Source organism: Benincasa hispida, chromosome 10 (genome assembly GCF_027475165.1).
Source record: "Benincasa hispida cultivar pf3 chromosome 10, pf3_genome.v1.1, whole genome shotgun sequence".
NCBI classification, from domain to species: domain Eukaryota; kingdom Viridiplantae; phylum Streptophyta; class Magnoliopsida; order Cucurbitales; family Cucurbitaceae; genus Benincasa; species Benincasa hispida.
Window position 1 is genome coordinate 36,200,982 of NC_143487.1, and position 19,612 is coordinate 36,220,593.

The 19,612-nt window shown below is 35.1% G+C and overlaps 1 protein-coding gene across 1 annotated transcript; it reads right to left on the reverse strand.

Annotated features, from left to right (window-relative positions):
* Positions 1-17,253: 17,253 nt before the first annotated feature.
* Positions 17,254-18,240, reverse strand: LOC120089064 (protein VASCULATURE COMPLEXITY AND CONNECTIVITY-like). The gene is made up of 3 exons (XM_039046491.2): positions 17,976-18,240; positions 17,682-17,887; positions 17,254-17,584 (listed from the first exon to the last, which is right to left on the reverse strand). Exons 1-3 carry the CDS (start codon positions 18,069-18,071, stop codon positions 17,410-17,412), a joined length of 477 nt encoding a protein of 158 aa, XP_038902419.1. The 5' UTR covers positions 18,072-18,240; the 3' UTR covers positions 17,254-17,409.
* Positions 18,241-19,612: the final 1,372 nt, after the last annotated feature.

Below are 19,612 nucleotides of genomic sequence, written 5' to 3' on the forward strand. Positions count from 1 at the left end.
TCAGTACTTAAGAGAACAACCTTTCTCTTATCCCTAAATCGGGTAGGCATGAATTTCTCTTGCACCTTATGTCTCCAGCTATCTACCCAATCTTACCCCTGAAATGGGAGGCTTATTGAGTCTCCGCTATTGAGCCAACCCTCACCTATGCAAATCTAAGGATAATCCAGAATAAATAGGAGTTCATAGTTAACTCAGGATTAAGATCGAGTTACCAAGGTCATCTAAGTGAAATAGTCAGTCTTATATAGTAAACATCGTTATAAAGTAAGAGTGACTTATTTCTTGGTCTAATCTTATGCAAACTCATTGCATAGGATACCCCCACTCCTCATCTCAATACATGAACGAATCTGGATAACTTCGTTTGTAGTATCTTTACAACAACTTGTTATAGCTACAGAGTAGGGCGCATTCAATAGTGTTATCAGAATAAAGTACCCAAATTTAATCATATATTATAGACCGTTTTGGTTGTTTACTCGAACTTGATCCATCTCTATGTCTCTACATAAAGTTCAAGTATTTATTTAATAGCCATGGATCTTAGTTTATTGAATTTAGACTTTTACATATGTAATTTATAGAATCAATAATAAGTTTATTGACTATAGAATATGTTTCTCTTTTTACAAACTGCGAATTTTAGGACATAAAACCCAACAACAAGGTCTGAATCACCTCCTCCTCTGAGAAGTGACGGGAGTAGAATCAACCATACTTATCATTGAAGTCACGTAAACCATTGACTTCATTGATGCGGGACAATGAGAAGGGGACCCTGATACCCTTAACCAACAAGAAGTCCCTACTCTCGTCGATGTTGGCATAGAATTTCATAACTAGGGGAATAAATGCCTTACTATGATGGCCAGCCAAAGACTCCCACCCCCTCTCCTGAATCTCATCAGTGAAGTGTGGATAGTAATTAGCCTCAAGGGTTAAGGCTCTCTCTGGAACAAGCCTCCTAGAAGACACTATGTAATGGTATCTATCTAAGACCTCTTGAGAACTAAACCTGGGGTGCCCAAAAACTGGCTTGGGATTTTGTTCAGCCCCACTGAAACTGACCTAGCTTCTTCCTACTTTCCTGGGACCCATTCTAAAAGACTTTTACAAATAGTAAACACAAAATTTGGTATCCCAGATACTCTCACAACCCTCTTCTTCTTAATTTTCAACTCACAAACCACTCCAACTCTCAATACTCAACCAAAATTCAACCTGCACGCAGAAAAATCCCAACAATTCATTTACATATTTAATATCCACAATATCCAAATCTTCAAGCCATACAAAAATCAGGCAAGGATCCATGTAAAATCAAGAAATCTCCTACCATTCACTAACAATATGCAATAATAAGCAAGGAATGAAAAAAAATTACCCTCGAAGTGGAGAAATCCGAAAATACCAAGATCTTGCTAGATTTTCACATTATGAGAAAAACCCACAAAAATGGCTATAGATCTAGAGAAAACTCTGGGGATTTGAACAAGATTAAAGGGGAAATCACGTTTCAAAAGTAAAATGACAAAGAAATAGAGAGAAAACCGTGGTGGAGTGTGCTCAGAGTTGAGAGAAAACAAATGGGAATGTGGAGCAGCGCGACTCGCGACTGAGTAGCGTTATAACATTGTTCTGCTTCAATGTTGTGATTGCAACGTTACGATGTTGTGCCCTAATTTTCGATTTTTTAATTTAAAAAAAAAAAAGAAAAAGGGAAAAAAAAACTCTGCCCATAAAAAAAGAAAATAAATAAATAAATCTAACCTTAAAAAAAAAAAAGAAAAATTTTAAAACATGGCTGCCTCCAAGAAGCGCAAGTTTTTAACATCGGTTGCTCAACATGACATGTCCCCTGTCAAGGTACAAAGAAATTCTTGTATTTCTTTGGTTCCTTCTTGGGAGTCAATATAGCATGATGAGGCTATAAGGTTTCTCATCTTCTAAAAACAACCAGACAGGTCGAATTTTGGTTTTTTAGAATATGGTAAAAAAAGGTAAAAAGAAAGAATCGAAAGACTTAAGTGACCCAAAAAAGTCGAAAGAAAGAAATGACACAACAAACTCGTGAGGATTAGGGAAACAAAACTCGAATATACATGAAATACCAGGAGCCAGAACAAGGCGAGGTATTTTGGCCTCTAACTCTATCACCTGGATGTCGTTAAATTTAGGCTCAAAATTCTCCTTAACCTCACAAACTGGCAAGCATGGAGTGACGTCCTCATTATCACTGAAGTAATAGCACTCCACAAGGAACTCGACCTCTAAGGTATAGAAAATGGGCTGCTCTGGTGTACTCTCCAATTCCTGTGTGGCCTTCGTTAACTGGGCAACATGGGTGATCAATCATTGCCACTAAGCTTGAAGATCCTGCTAAGACTAAAGAGTACTATTAGCAAGTTCAGAAATTGAAAACTCCAAATTCCTACCTAGGCACGAATCTCTAGGAAGTGGTTCCTGCTCCTCCACCGTGTCGACATGGACTACCTCATACCTTTGTGTCTCTGAAAAATCAAAGCAATGGTCTTGCAACGACTCGTCCAGCCTCCCAACTGAAGTTGCAAACCAAGCAACAAGGTCACTCAGACTTTGCAATTCAGTCCTAGCCTCAGCCTTGGGGCAAAGACTCTTTTGTTGGATTCGTTTGAACTCTTGCTGCCTACGGAGGTTATCTTGCTCAAACTTAAAAGATCTTTCCACAAGCTCCAAAACCAAAACCACTAAAGACATACCTGACTCTGAAATCTGAGCATGAGTCGACTGGTGTGGTGTTGTGAAATCTTGGCTGCCAAAACTCTGTTGCCATCTTGAGTATCCATGATAAAAGGATTCTCCCCGCCAATAGTGGTGAGGCTCGTAGTCCCAAGGACCATAATACCCCTCTTTGGCGAATCCACATGGTGCTGGCATCCAATGCAACCCCGGGCATGCTTGCGTGGGATGCCCCTCAAGTAGGCAACTCCCGCACACCTCTACTTGCTGTAATCTCCTTTTCACCAAGTGACCAACAAAGGAAGTCAACTCGGTAAGCTCGTGGCAAAGGTTACTTACCTAATCATCAAAATTAGCAACTTGACCTTTGGACTTCGAAGATTGATTCGGAAATCCTGTCATGCTTAATTGAAACAAAAAGAGAATAAATCAAAGTAAAAGAAAATTTAACAAAAAAACTAACTAAGAAAAACTAATTGGCCTCCCTGACAATGACACCAATTTGGTCGACGTCGAGTTTATCATCGCCCGCAAACCCGCACCTATGCAAATAATATTTGTAAATCACCGAACGAACTACTTAATACTAACTGGTAATACAAGTGACAAGTCTGAGGTTGAACCTTAGGGAAGCGCGGAAGATTAGCTCATCGAAGCTCGTGGGGGGGGGGGGGGGGGGGGAGGGTTGGTGTGGATTGATAATTGGAAGTGCATGAAAATAAAATATGAGAAAAGTAAAGATAGAAGCGCAATTAATCGAGATGTTCTCAGCTTAGAGGAATGGATTCACCCAATGTAATTTAGATCATTGAACAAATTTATGACTTAAACTTCTTGTTTATGCTTAACCCAATTGATTGGAATCCCAACCAATGGTCCTAATTATCTAATTAATCAAAATGTACAAAAAAAAAAATTCCACTCCATACAAATTAACAAATCGCATTAAGTTCTAAGGATTACACTAAAATGAGTGTTTAACTTCCAACGTCTAATTAAACAATTAATACGTTTTTTCTCTAGGTTGCTAGGAACATTCCTTTTTGCCTAACTAACCTATTGCTTCCACTAGGATTAGCCTATAATATGTGTTAGATATTACAAGTGTTGGGATTAATGCCCTAAAGTCTCATATCCTGTAGTTTGTAAACACTTTGTACAAAAGCTTGTGTTGTTAATATACGATATTTACTTCACATCTTGTATTTTTGCTCAGTTGCTTGTTTTATTTGCTTTACCACAAACCAATAAACATAAAATCCCTGGTTATCTATATGTGACTCAAGCATGTATGTGGTGACATACAAGTGGATCATGTCTTGAGTGATAACCAAAATGGTCTATAGTATATGGATAAAGGAGGAAAACCTTATCCTGATAACGCTACAGATGCGGCCCACTTTGTAGGATGGTCACAAGTATTGTGACTTGTCATAGATGGTCTGATCCTGATCATTCGTGTTGGGGACATGCGAGCAGGGGCGTCCTATACAAAGAGTTTGTATAAGACCTAACCACGAAGTGTTAACGTCTCGTTATATAACACCGTTCATGACAAAGACTTCACTTCACTAAGATGACCATAGGTAATATGACCTCAATCCTGAGTGAGTTGGGAACTCCTGCCATTGAGGGTGGTCCTTTGATTTGTATGGGTGCGAGTGGCCAAGTCGTCGATTCAAATCTACCATTTTAGGTATTCGTCTGATTTTGGAGCTAGGAACTCAACTATAAAAGATGGAATTTACTCCTTCCCCGAGGCAGGGGTAAGTAGATAGATAGCTCATTTAAGGGCTGATTCCAGGGTTTGAACGATGTAGCGCCACACACCTTCTCTTGGCCCGAGAGGTGTTCACACATAGTTAGGCTATGTTGTATTGTTCATTAGAGGAATCAGGGGTACTTAAGGAGTGAGATGTAACTACAGAGGCAAAATGGTAATTTGGCCTAGCTATACTTACGAACATCTGTGAAGGGTCATCGTACTCATGATTGGTTATATTCGATGGACATAGAAATATATATGTGGTAAGAAGAGTTCAGTTGTTGGTCTTTAGTGGTATGCCTGACAGTTAACAGATGGTGGATTTTGTGGCTAAAGAGTTTAGTCAACTATTCACGGACCATTGGAGCTTTGAGCCACGGGTCCATTAAGGCTTCTAGATAGCTTGAAAAAGTCAAGAACCAGTGTTTGGTTTGATTTGAAATGTTCAAATTGACAAGAGGGAGTTCAATTATATATGATATAATTAGACTGGTTAAATTATATATGATATAATTAGCTAAATGTATGAGATACATTATTTTGGAGGAAATTAGATATAAATATGATTTATATTAAGTAGAGGAGAAAATACTATAGTAGATATGTGATATCAAACTATAGGATAAAAATGTAATATGATTATATTTATTATTAATAAATTGGTTAATTATATGATAATTAAACCAAAAATCACGTTTGGATATGGGTTAGTGGGGCAGTGTCGATTATTGTAATCGATGAATTAAAATGAAAAGAGTTTTCATTTTGAATGATCGTTCAAAAGAAGTCAGAAGATCGCATTGGCGAATCGTAAACGATTGCTTAAAGAATCGAGAGCCTATACGATAGACGCCTCACGCCTAAACGATCGTCCACCTCGCGCCTAAATGATCGCACACTAGTTCCTACACGATCGCATAGCTTCTCTAAACGATTGTAGTGTGTGCCGAGTTTGCTAAACGATCGTATACCATTTCCTAAACGATCGTTCAGTATAAACTACAGATCATGTAGCTTCTCCTAAACGATAAGCATTTTGCTATGCGATAGCGTCTTTTTCCCTCCCACTTGTTTATCACCTATACGATCCGTGTTTCCTCCTTCCTCTACCAAATTCACTAAAGACCATGCTTTGGATTCTCACTCCGAGAATACACGGTGCTCTTTTTTGGTGGTGTCGTCCCTGTGGCGTTCGTGTTCGTGCTGTCGTTGTTGACGCTACTGCTGCGCGTTGGTAGATCGCTTGGAGGGTTCCGCTGCATTGAGTTTCGAAGTGTGAAGAACGTCTTTAACTGGTATGGCACTCATTCTCTTGTTCTATCTTGTTCTTAGCATGTCGTTAATTAAGTTTTGTTTGCATAACTGTATGTTTGAATGTATATTGTTGTATTTCAGTCACTGTGAGATAGGAGCGATCCGAACACGTTCATGGAACTCTTCGGTAAGAGATCATTCGACAAGGTAATCACAAAGCATTAGAATCACATGAAAAAATTATTGGGCGTCAATCAACAATTCATAAATATAAATTCAGATCAAAACCCATAAACAAGTTTGTATACATCATTAAATTGAAATCACACAAAATTACAGCGTGTTCCTCTGAATCCCTAAACTAAGAAACCAAAATCTTACCTTCCCATAGAGGATGAGAAGCTACAATACGGCATGACTCGATTAACTACTAAATAAATACCCAAAATACAAAGTGGAAGAGGGAAGAAAAGGGAAAAATCAGCGGGAGGCCAAAGGTGGGTGGATGTTTTTGACCTAAAGGGAAGAACATATAGGGTAGAGTCGCAACATTGCAACGCTACATGCAGCATTGCAACTCTGTCTTGTGCGTGCATCCGTCATAATGTTCACAACGTTCAATGCTGCCTTGTTATATCCAACATAGGCAGCTACTGCCTTATAGCATTGCAACGCTCTGTCTAGGGGTGTTTTCATCTGTTCACGTCCCTTTGAAGTCCAGTTGCTCAAATTACCTTCTAATTGCTCCAATTTAACCCCAAATAGCTCGTAACGACTGGTTCTACCTCCAAGTACTCAAAACCTATAGAATCATAAAAAAAAAAAAAAATACACAAATTAAACATAGTAACGACCTAGAATTAAGTAGAGGAAAATAACACAATATTTATGCTATTAGTCATTCCACTATAGACCCACAACTGCATTCTTTACACTGTAAATATATTTCTGTATCTATAGATATGACTAGTCATCAATAAGTTGATCATTCACAAATTTTTGTAATTATAGTTGGGTCAAAGTTACTGTTTTACCCCTATAATTGCATCTTTCTCCTTAAGTCCCACCAATCCTCTAATGAACAACTTGTTTATGGTCTTACTATAAACAAATCCCTCTCAGGCCAATGAGAGGGAGGAACCCATCAATACGCAAAGTCAGCACTTAAGAGAGCAATTCATCTACTTTCTTTGAAAATAGAATAGAGTGAGTTCCATCTTGTGGAATTATGTTCCCATCTCTCTACTTGGATAAAATTCCTAAAATGGTAGACTTATTGAGTCGGCGACTCAGGCCACTCTTACCAATAAAAATCAAAGTATTTTCCTCATAAACAGGAGTTCATAACTCACTCAGGATTTAGATCGAGTTACCTATAGTCATCCTATGAAATATTAGTCTTTTAAACTAATGGTGTTATAAAGAGAGATCAATCATTTCTTTGTCTGGTCTTATACAAACTCTTTGAACAGGATACTCCACTCACATGTCTCCACATAAACTATTTGGATAAAATATTTTGTAACACTTACAAAGTGGGTCCTATCCGCAGTGTCACTAGGATAAGACACCAAGCTTTATCCATATACTGCAGACCTTTTAGGTTATTAAGTGAACATGATGCACTTGTATGTCTATCACATACTGTTCAAGGTACATAAAATACCTTGGATTTTAGTTTATTGGATTGAGTTAATGCATTCTAAATGTCGAATAAAATACTGCTTATTTTATTAAATGAATAATTTGTATTTACAAATTACAAACTACAAGATCCACGAGATTTAAGACACCAAGTCCAACAAAAACTATATGTTAAATTTAATATGAATGAGATACATATTGAAACTATAGGTTAAATTTAATGTAAATTAGATTCATATTAAAACTATAGTTTGTGAGAGAAAAATTCATTTGAATATGATTCAAATGTAATATTAACTAAATATATGATATTTAATTAATTAATATTAATTAAATGGATATATTAATATTTATCTAATTTAATTTAATTAATATGATTTCATTTAATTTAATTTAATTAAGTGTTAACTCCCCTATTATAGGGGAGTTAACGTGAGAGTGTGGGGTGTTATCGCCCCTCTCATTTGATTTGCATAGGGGTTTTGTAATTTTTAAGAAAAACATAGAAGAATTGTTTTTCTTAGATCTCAAATGCTCTATCGGCTCTTTCTCAATATTTCATTACTCAAAATCACAGAGAAAAGGTTTCTTTATAAACTTCTTCCCAATCTTCCAAAAAAGTACAAACATTTTCCTTGCAGAAAATAACGAGAAAGATCTTGGTGGTGGTGTCCTATTCGAAACTGAAAAAGAGTTGCTGAGATCGTGATCACAGCGAGGATTTGGAGAAGATATTGAAGAAAGTCTTCAAAGGTAATTCCTTTTTTTCTGAAAATCTTCTCTACATAAAACATGCTTAGTTAAATATGTTTAAAATTGTGTATATTTTTCGTATATTCCAAATGTAAATTAAAAGCACACGCACTCATACACTTCTGCACGGAATTCGATCCCCTCACATGGGTAGTTATCCCTATTTGGGCGGCCAACTACATCATGGGAAGTTACCCTCCTAGGTCATAGGTGGTTATTCTTGAGAAATATAGATGAATTGGAAAGTGGAGTAAACTCTTGAAATGTGTGTAGTTACTCAAGTTAATGGGCATGACAGGGTGGTTATTTAAAAGAGTGGGTAGTTGCTAGGCCATGGAGAGTTGATGCCCAAATAGGTGGGTAGTGGTCGGTTGCCACCCCACTAAGCTTACTCACCCACTGATTTCTTCCTAATAACTCCTCATCCATGCCTATAAAAAGAGATGAAGTTAGAAGTATCCAATAAAATCTTCTTTGTGGTGTACAACTTCTAGTCTCAAGTCTTATAAAGAGTGGTTTTTATGGGCTTTTTAATAATAATGTTGTAAGCATATTTCCATCATTTCTTGTATTCTATAATCCTACTCTCTACTTAATATGCGAGTGTTTGACAAGTAATTCATCCTCTCGAGAGTCTTCGAATGAGAGTGTTTTTCTGTGGGTAATTTACAGGAAAAATTAACGGCTGTACTAAGAAAACCTCTTTAGGCCTCACTCGTGAGGGTGAAAAAAATTCCTACTTGGGAATCACCCCATGACACAGTCTCTACACATTCAATAAAATCTTAAATTTAATCCCTACTGCTAGTTCATTGTTGATTTTTTTATTAAAAAAATATTTTATAATCGATTAGTATTTTTACTATAAATTTTGAAAACATATTCACATATTCTTTTCCTTGCATGAAAATTGTTATTATTATATAACCAATTTCAATAAAAGTTAACTTTGAGGGATTGTATTTAAGATTTATTGAAAGTATATGAACCAAAATTAAAAAACTTTTAAAGTATATGGACTAAATGTTAATCTAACCTAAGCTAAATTATAAAAAGGAAATTTAAACTTTGAACTTTGAATAAAAAATAATCATGAGCTTTCAAAAGTTTCAAAATACCGTTAAACTCTAAAAAGAAGTTTAAAATACTCTTATAGTTAGTTTTGGATGAAAACCATTAGGGGGCATTTGAAGCTATGAGTTGGTGATTATAATCCGTGGTTATTATAGTTTGTCATTATAATAATCAATGTTGGGTTGTAATAGTTTGTATTTAGGATACAGGTTATTTCAATTTGGGTAGAAAATAATAAACACTATAACAAAGAGGAAAAGAGATGATGAAATAGGAAATGATAAACACACTATAACAAAGAGGAAAAGAGATGATCAGATAGGAAATGATAAATGCACTATAACAAAGAGAAGGGTTTGAAATAGTAATCCTATAGATAATTGTATAATCCTATAGATAATTGTAGGTTATAAATAGTTGTAATAACCACAATTATATTTGGAGCTCCAAACATGGAATGGGCTAAACTTCAAGTTGGGGGCTAAACTAAACACCTCCTTAATGTTTTGTATAAAAAAATACCATTTAATTTTTAAAAATTTCAAAAATACCTTAAACTTTAAAGAGTTAAAAAAATGTTCTTTCTGTTAACATATGAACAGGACAATAAATATTTTGTTACAAAAATAACTCTAAAATTTAAAAAAATTTTAAAATACTTCTACCGTTAATATAGTGATTTATTAGTTCAAGTTAGAAAAATAATCGGTTATTGTTATTACAGATAAATGAAAATAACTTCAAGGTTATTAGAAATAAGTTACATACAAGCTGTCTTTATATACATTTTGTAATTACATGTACAAGTAAGAGAGTGACAAATTACAGAGTGATCAAGAAAGTTATCAGACTTATCTTGACTTTGTAACTCCCCGAATAGAAAATCATCAGCTTATCCATGGACTTAGGCTATCTTTGGTCGAACCACGTAAAACATCGTGTTCATCTTCTTCCCTAATCTTCTTTACTCTATCGTGTACCTTTAGCCAACGATCGTGTACCTCGACACTTCCGTCGTGTAGACTCTCCTCGACTTCGAACCCCATCGTCTAGAAAATCTTCAGTAAAGCCTTCATTGTCTAGAAAAATCAAGCCTTATCTTCTAGACAAATCCCTACTTTACCTTAAATTGACTAGATGATAGCAGCCTCCATCGTCTAGGCGATCTCTGACAGCTTTCTCTCTCAGGTTCTCCATTTTCTTTCTCTCGTTTTCTCTCTGCAACAAAGAAAAAAAAAATAGTCATTGAAAGTCTTCAAACCTCATAAGTGTTTGTTTCTAATCTCGACCGTCAAAGTGTAGAGTGAAGATTATTCTTCACACATATTGTGCTTTTAGCATACTGGTTTGAGTTTAGTGTTTTTCATAGGTGGTATCTGGTTTTCACCATCGAGCTTGGTTTTAATAAGCCCAAAGATCAAATTTGTTTTTAAGTTTGCAGTGAATTCTCAGCCCAAATTTCATATCAAGCCCAATAAGTGGTATTAGAGCCTGTAAGAAAACTTCAAGATTAGTCAAGATTCTAAAAAAGCAAAATCTTGAAACTTTTGGTAGTAGCAAGGTATGACATTGAAAAGTTTGATGGGAAAAGAGACTTTGGCTTGTGGAATGCGAAGATCAAGGCCATCTTGGGGCAACAAAGGGCACATAAGGCCCTTGAGGATCCATCCAAGCTGCCAATCACTGCAATTGAAGAAGAAAAAGAGAACATGGAGCTAATTGCTCATGGCACACTTGTTTTAAATTTGTCTGATAGTGTTCTAAGACAAGTGATCGACCAAAAGACAACATTCAAGATGTGGAGCAAGCTGAATGAGCTTTATGAGATTAACAATCTGCCCAATTAAACTTGAAGATGGAACAGTCAAACTATTGAGGAATGTCAGACATGTGCCTAAGTTGAAGAGAAATATGATTTCACTAGGCATACTCGATTCTACTGGCTGTGAATACAGAGGAAAGGAAGGCTACTGTGAAGTTTTGAAGAACAGTAAGCCTATTCTCAGAGGGGTCAAGATTAATGGTGTCTATGTTGCTCAAGGAGTTTAGAAAATACACTCAGCCTTGATTGTGACTCAGAAGCAGCCTACTGAAGGAGATCTTTGGCATAAAAGACTCTCACACATTAGTGCCAAAGGTCTACAAGCTCTTGCTAATCAGGGAATTCTACCTAAGGGAATTCATCAGAGTCTATCCTTTTGTGAACATTGTGTGATAGGGAAGGCTACAAGGTAGAGTTTTGTGAAGGCTCAGCACACAACCAAGGCCATCCTTGACTATGTGCATATTTGGACCTATGAGGTCCCTCACCTTTCCAATCCTTAAGTGGAGCCAGGTATTTCTTAACCTTTGTGGATGACTATTCTAGAAAGTGTTAGATCTATTTCCTTCAATCTAAGGATTTAGTATTTGAAAAGTTCAAAGAATGGAAGATTATGGTTGAAAATTTTTTCTAACTATCAAATTAAGTGTCTAAGAACTGATAATGGGCTTGAGTACTGTGTAGAAGAGTTTAATGCTTTTTGTAGACAACATGGTATTACTAGACACAAGACAATTAGGTATACACCTCAGCAAAATGAGGTGGTAGAGAGATTGAATAGAATTATTATGGAGAGAGTAAAAAGCCTACTGTCAGATGCAATACTTCCTAAGAAATTTTGGGCAGAAGCAATCTCATACATTGTCTATACACTAAACAGATGCCCCCATGCATCTCTTAACCTTCTAACCCTTGAAGAAAGGTGGACCAAACAACCTTCTAGCCTGAATAACATAAGGGTGTTTGGTTGCACTGTTTTTGTTCATCAGAGTAAAGGGAAATTAGCTGTCCGAGCTGTGAAATGTATGTTTTTGGATTTCATAGAAGGTGTTAAGGGGTTTAGAATGTGGCACCCTACAGAGAAGAGATGTATCACAAACAGAGATGTTTTCAGGGAGGATGAAATATATATGCAGGGATCTAACTCTAATGTTAGAGCACCTCAAATGAAGAATGATAAAATTGAGGTGGAGCAAGTTCTTAACCTTAGTTCTGATCCTTCAAGCTCTAAATCACCTTTTGATCAACTAGCTCATCTTGAAGAAGAAGTAGAAGATGCTATTTCTGATCCCAAGCAAGAAGAACCAGATTTGAGAGGGTATAGCCTAGCTAGAGATAGACAAAGAAGAACTATTGTGCCACCTTCAAGGTATGATGACTACTTAACTTTAAATGCTTCAGATTTATGTAATGATTCAGAACCCTCAACTTTTGAAAAAGCAATGAGTTGTCCTAAAGCTAAGTTGTGGATAAAAGCAATGAATGAAGAAGTTGATTCACTAGTCAGAAACAACACTTGGGAGTTGACACCTTTGCCAAAAGGTTACAAGCCAATTGCATCCAAATGGGTGTACAAATTAAAGGAGGGTTTCCTTAATGATCAAGGACCTAGATATAAAGCTAGGTTGGTAGTTAAGGGTTTTACACAGAAGCTGGGTGTTGATTTCAATGAGATATTTTCTCCAGTGGTCAAACAGACTTCTATCAGACTATTATTGTCTATTGTGGCTCAGAATAACCTAGAGCTGGAGCTACTTGATATTAAAACAGCTTTTCTAAATGGCTTCTTAGAAGAAGTTATCTATATGAGCAAACCTAAGGGGTATGAGGTTAAAGGGAAAGAAGACTATATTTGCCTACTTAAAAAGTCTATCTATGGCCTTAAACAGTCCCCTAGGTGCTGGAACAGAAGGTTCAATGACTTTATGCAGAAGAATGGCTTTAATAAAAGCTCCTATGATAGTTGTGTTTACATAAACACTGATAGCTATACTCATCCTATCTATTTGCTACTTTATGTGGATGACATGCTATTATCAGGAGCAACTATGAAAGAGTTAAATAAAGTCAAAGATCTATAATAAAGTCAAAGATCTACTCAAGTCAGAATTTGAAATGAAAGACATGGGCAATGCAAAAAGAATATTAGGCATTGACATAATTAGAAACAGAAAAAAAAAAAGTATTCTAAGCATTGATCAGTCACAATATTGTCAGAAATTACTTAAAAAGTATCATATGACAGAGGCTAAATCAGTATCTACTCTTATTACTAACCATTTCAAACTCTAAGCAGAGAATTCACCTAAAGAATCTGACATTGAACATCAGAAGATAATGTCAACTGTCCCCTATTCTCAAGTTGTGGGAAGCTTAATGTATCTAATGGTGTCTACAAGGCCGGACATTGCCTATGCTACAAGTCTTGTGAGTAGATATATGGCTAATCCGGGTAAAAGGCACTGAGAGGCAACTAAGTGGATAATGAGGTATCTTAAGGGTACTTCTAGTGCTAAACTAATGTACCAACAGCTTCCAGACAGAGAACCAGAGTTGATTGGGTATGTTGACTCTAACTATGCTGGAGATCTAAACAAGAGAAGATCCTTATCAGGTTTTATCTTCCTTATGGAAAGTGTGTCCTAAGTTGGAAGGCTACATTACAATCAGTAGTAGCCCTTTCTACTACTAAGGTAGAGTTTATTGCTCTTTCAGATGCAGTAAAGGAAGGTTTATGGCTAAAGGGTCTCCTATATGATTTCGGGATCAAACAAAATACAGTGAAAATTTTTTGTGATAATTAGAGCACCATACATTTATCTAAGCACCTACAGTACCACAACAGAACTCAACATATAGATGTTAAATATCATTTCATTCGAGAACATATTGAAGAAAAGCAAGTTGAAGTTCTGAAAGTACATACCTCGGAGAATGCCTCCGACATGTTGACAAAGACTGTCACTCAGCTCAAACTTCAGAAGTGCCTTGATATTATAGAGTTTGAGTTGAGAGACAAAGGTTAAAGAAGAAGACAATCAGTTCAGAGAAGCTGAAGAAACACTTGAAGTTTCTTTCAAGGTGGAGATTGTTATTACAGATAAATGAAAACAACTTCAAGGTTGTTAGAAATCAGTTACATACAAGCTGTCTTTATATACATTTTGTAATTACATGTACAAGTAAGAGAGTGAAAATTTACAGAGTGATCAAGAAAACTATCAGACTTATCTTGTAATAATTTTTTGTAACTCCTCGAATAGAAAATCATCAGCTTCTCTGTGGGCTTAGGCTATCTTTGGCCGAACCATGTAAAACATCGTGTTCATCTTCTTTCTTGACCTTCTTTACTCTATTGTGTACCTTTAGCCAACGATCGTGTACCTGGCACTTCCATCGTGTAGACTATCCTCGACTTCGAACCCCATCGTCTAGACAATCTTTAGTAAAGCCTTCATTGTCTAGACGAATCAAGCCCTATCGTCTAGATGAATCCCTACTTTACCTTCAATCGACTAGACGATAGCAACCTCCATCATCTAGGCGATCTCTGACAACTTTCTCTCTTAGGTTCTCCCCTTTCTTTTCTCTCGTTTTCTCTCTGCAACAAAGAAAAGAAAAGAATAGTCATTGAAAGTCTTCAAACCTCAGAAGTGATTGTTTCTAATCATGACCGTCAAAGTGTAGGGTGAAGATTATTCTTCACACGGATTGTGCTTTTAGCACACTGGTTTGAGTTCAGTGTTTTTCATAGGTGGTATTTGGTTTTCACCATCAAGCCTGGTTTCAATAAGCCCAAAGATCAAATCGTTTTTATATTTGTAGTGAATTCTCAACCCAAATTTCATATCAAGCCCAACAATTTTAAAACAAACTATATAGATATGCTCATTTCTTATACACATACTCTCATTTTTCTCTTATTTGTCTAATTCATTCACCAATTTTCTCAAAAATTAACATAAAAACAAAAATTTTAAGTTAAAACATAAAACCCCATAAATCTCACAAAATTTCAAAATCAAATCTCTCCTTAAAATATACCAAAACGTTAAATAACCAAATAAAAAAAAAAGTATGTGGGTATTAACATAAACTCAACTACTAAAATATAACCTTGTTAAATAATTAAGTCCTAAGATCCCTTAGTGCTTCCATTATTCCCTTTCTTTTTGTTATAGTCTATATACCTTAATGAAGTGAGCAATTTTATTTATTTATTTATATTTAGATAAACAAATGTCAGATAGTTAACAAAAACAAGAGTAACAGAATATTGAAGAAGATGAAAGAAAAAAAAAGGAAAATAGAGAAGTAAGAGAATATGAATGATTTTTGTTTATATATTATCAGTAAGAGTATTTTTTAACTATTTTTAGTTTAATGGTATTTTTTAATTTTTTTTTTAAAGTTTAGAGGTATTTTTTACCCAAAATACTAATAGTTTTCTTCTAAAATTAATGGTAAGAGTAATTTTGAACACTTTTTGAAAGTTTTTAAGTGTATTTTTAAAACTTTTGATAGCTAAAATACAAAGTTTAGGAATATCTATATAATTTAGCCTTTTAACCTAATAATAATCATCATTAAACAACAACTAACTATTAAAATACATATTATTATATAGAACTCAAAAAAATCAATAATAATCTTTTTTTTTTTTTTAGTTGAACAAACATATAGAATGAGGGTTTACAGTGGTATTACATTTTGATAAGAAGAATTGTTAATTATTTAATTTGCATAACTAATTGGTCTTAGTTTGAATAAGTTAGTTATTTCTTATTTTTGTTGTAAGACTATAAATAGCCATGTTAGAATTGTTATATGAAAATTTTGAAAATCATATTAAATAGAACTTTGCCCTCAACTCTTAAGGATGCACTTCATTTGTTTGGTCATGAATTTAATCTAATACATAACAACGTTGCATCACACATTGAGTGGAAAAATAAGCATTATTATGAGTCATTTTGGACCAAGAGTCTCAAACTCAAAATTGTATAACATTTAAGAGTAAAATCGGAATGATAGTAGTCATGTGAGGACCAAAGGAGTGCAAGAAATGGGTCAAGGGAGGAAGAGACCACGAGAAGGGAGGAAATTGGGCACTACTCGCCTCGAAGGTTGTGGCTGCGGCCACTTCGAGCCAAGAAACCTAACATGTTTGCCTCGACCTTGATGGCCTAGGATGAGGCCACTATCTTAGGGATGGCTTTCCCACGTGGTTTGGTCCCTACGGGTCCTCGATCGGATCGAGACAAGAGATTCTCAGTTTGACCAATTATGTGGCTCAAACTGGGGATTTGAATTGGATCCCCAAGTGGGGATGGGGAAGGGAACCCGAACCCGACCCCACCTTCATCTCTTTTTTAATTACTTATTTATATACATAAAAAAGTAAAAAAGAAAAAATACTAAAACATTTTAATTATATATATATATACACACTAAAAGAGTAGCTTAGCTGAAAGTTACTGTGTTAGTTAACTTTCTTGTGGTTCACAATCTTAGTCCCATGGTCGATCCAAATTGGAATCCCTGAATCCCTTTCAAATTAGGAACCCTAGAATTCGCCCATCAATGTATAAGAGGCCATAAGCATCACCCAAAATAAGTAATGTTTTCTATTTCTAATTTTTTCTGACCCTTTATTGAATAATGATTTAAGCATCAAAGGTTCTGTCATAGACACAACACTGGTATTCTCTTCTTCTTTGTTTTACTGATCATCTTTCTTCTTTAAAATTATAAATTTATCGTGAGCCATGAAGGTCAGATGATTCTTCTTATCTAGGTTTTTCCACCAAGTGTATATTGATGAAAACAATTATTTAAACTTAAATTCAACATCTATTCATAGATGTCTTCCACTCTCCTTGGATTCTAACTCATAATTGTATGAATTTTTGTGAATTTAACTTTAATCGATTACTAAGGACTTCCACTTATTGGATCTTCTATATATTTCAAACCAAAAAATAAGAAACATTAAAGTGTTAATATAATATTAAATTTACATTTATCCATCTACATACTTTTTTTTATTTGGATATTAAAAAGTCGTGTAATGTATCAATTATTGTATTTTGGTGCGGTTAAAAGTGACTGTGTGTATCAAACTGGAAGCTCCTCAATTTCCCTGTTTGTCACGTAATGCCCCAAAAAGAATCCAATATATACCTTATTAGCTATTTAAGTTTTGAGAATTTGGGAATGCTTAACAGAGAAGAAAAGAAGAATGATTAGATTAGTTTTTGTCTGATTTGGTCACATAAGAGGAGAAAGGAAATGGGTCAATGTATATGACATCATAATCACCTTTAATTAAGAAAATTTAAAAAGAAAAAGAAAAGGAATTTCCATTTTCCCATAATTACTCAGAAGCAGTGGCAGTAACATAATAAGCAACACAAAACAAGCCATGAACAAAACACAAAATCCCTCCAATTGACAGAAAATGATGGTGTGTGAATCCACAAGTTGCTCTTGATTTGTTGTTCCCTAATGCCCCAATCACCAACATAGACATTCCCACTGCAAGAATTATCCTTTCAAAACAAAACAAACAAACCCAATTTAGACTTTTACTTAAAAATTCAAATTTTGATTTCATTTTTCAGAAAAGAAGAGAAAATAATTAAATACCATGTGAAAATGAGGCAAGCAATGGAGAGTTGCTTATTTGGAGGAGATTTTTCAAGCTCTTCTTGAGAACAAATGCAATTGCAACCACCAAGTAAATTAGCAATGATATGGGCTAATCCCAAAAGCCCTGCTGCTCCTAATCCCAATTTGAAAGCTTGTTCACTTGGGTCTCTACACTCAAATATCCATAGTCGTAGATGTTTCACCTACGAATCGACAATCGAAGATAAAAAGGTAAAAGAGATTGTCATACAAATTTATATGATTCACTAACAGTGTATCAACTATTTGTACCTTATTTTGTGCAATATCAGCTTCAATCCCAAGCAAGCCGGCGACAATATCCATGGCTACCACCAACAAACAGATCAACACGCCAACCAGCCTCATGATATATATTTTGTTATTATGAGAGGGAAAAGCAAAGCAAAGGCTGTGGAAGGAAAGGGTGGTGAGAGGGCAAAATGAACTATTTATGGGCTTTAAAAAGCAGAGTGGTTCATTATATTTTTTTTAGCTAAAAAGCTTCTTTACACAGACACTACAAAGCTTTAACTTTGGTGTTGTTTTCATCTTGGATTCTTTTCATGGGGGAGCAAGAAAAGCAGCGCATAAACCAGCTCATACTCATGTTGGAGATGGCCCAGTTAATTCGGTGGCCATTTCCTTGATCCTTGGCTAACTTTTTTGACTTCTTACCTAGGACAATACTCACTGTAATCCTTTTTTTTTTTTTTTTTCCCGCATTCCACCTAATTATTTTTATATATACTCATGACTTTATTGCTATTTATAACAATTATATGCCATTATTTTTGTGTTTTTGTGTTATTTATTACTTAAGGAAAATACTTAAGTGATGGCTAGGTTGAAATCAAAGAGTCAATCCAACCAAGTCTATTAAAATTAATTAGGATTTATTTCAATTATTATTTTTCTTGCATTGTTTCCATATCTAGTTTTTTCTTTTCAATATTTTTCTTTTGGTGGGTCTATTAGAGTTTATTTGTTCTATTTTAATCATCCTAATTAAAAGATAAAATGGTATCAGAACAATAGGATTTTCGACTTATTGAACTCTAGCCGCCATAACCATGTTCGATCTCTGCCTCCATCGATCAGTCATCGACAGAGGTAGATCTTAGTCCGTTACCAAGAGAGCCTAATCCATTTAGGTTTTAAACTACCTCTGCCTCAGTCACTAATTTTGTTTCATTTTTAGACTTACATTTGTGGGTCTCTGTTTCTATTTTCATATCTTTTAGGGTCTCTGTTCTGTTTTCAAATTAGTAGTTTGTGGGTTTTGTTTTAGATCTCTCTTCGAGGATCCCTGTTTTGAGCCAAGAAGTTCTCCATGCTTTAGTACTTTGTGAGTTCTATTTCCAGTCCAGAAGTTCTCCGTGTTTTAGTTCTTCGTGAGTTTTGTCTCAAACCTATAAGTTCTCTATGTTTTAGTTCTTTGTGGGTCTTTATTTCCAACCCCATATTTGCTGTGATTTGATTCGAGAGTTTTCTTTAGTTTCCCACATCTACTTCAGTCGATCGCTTCACAAACTCAAGTTACTTAAGTTTACGAGTGTACATGGGTTGGGTTGGGTTGAAGATGTTTTATAGACGAACTTGAAAATTCGGGTTAGTTGAGATGGCAACCACAATAACCCAAATAAAGTCCTCAACCCAACCCAACGCAACCTTAAAATTCGGATTAGGTTAGTTAGATTGTCAGGTTATAGCTTATTTTTTTCTATTAATTTAATTTATGTATAATACATGACTAATAACTAAAATCCCATAAAATTCAAATGTTAAATACTAAATATCTATGATATTTATTACAAACTTTAAACAAAGACAAACATCATAACAATTTTAAAAAGAAAAATAGTAAAATTTCAAACAAAGAAAAATATATATATGTATATGTGTGTATA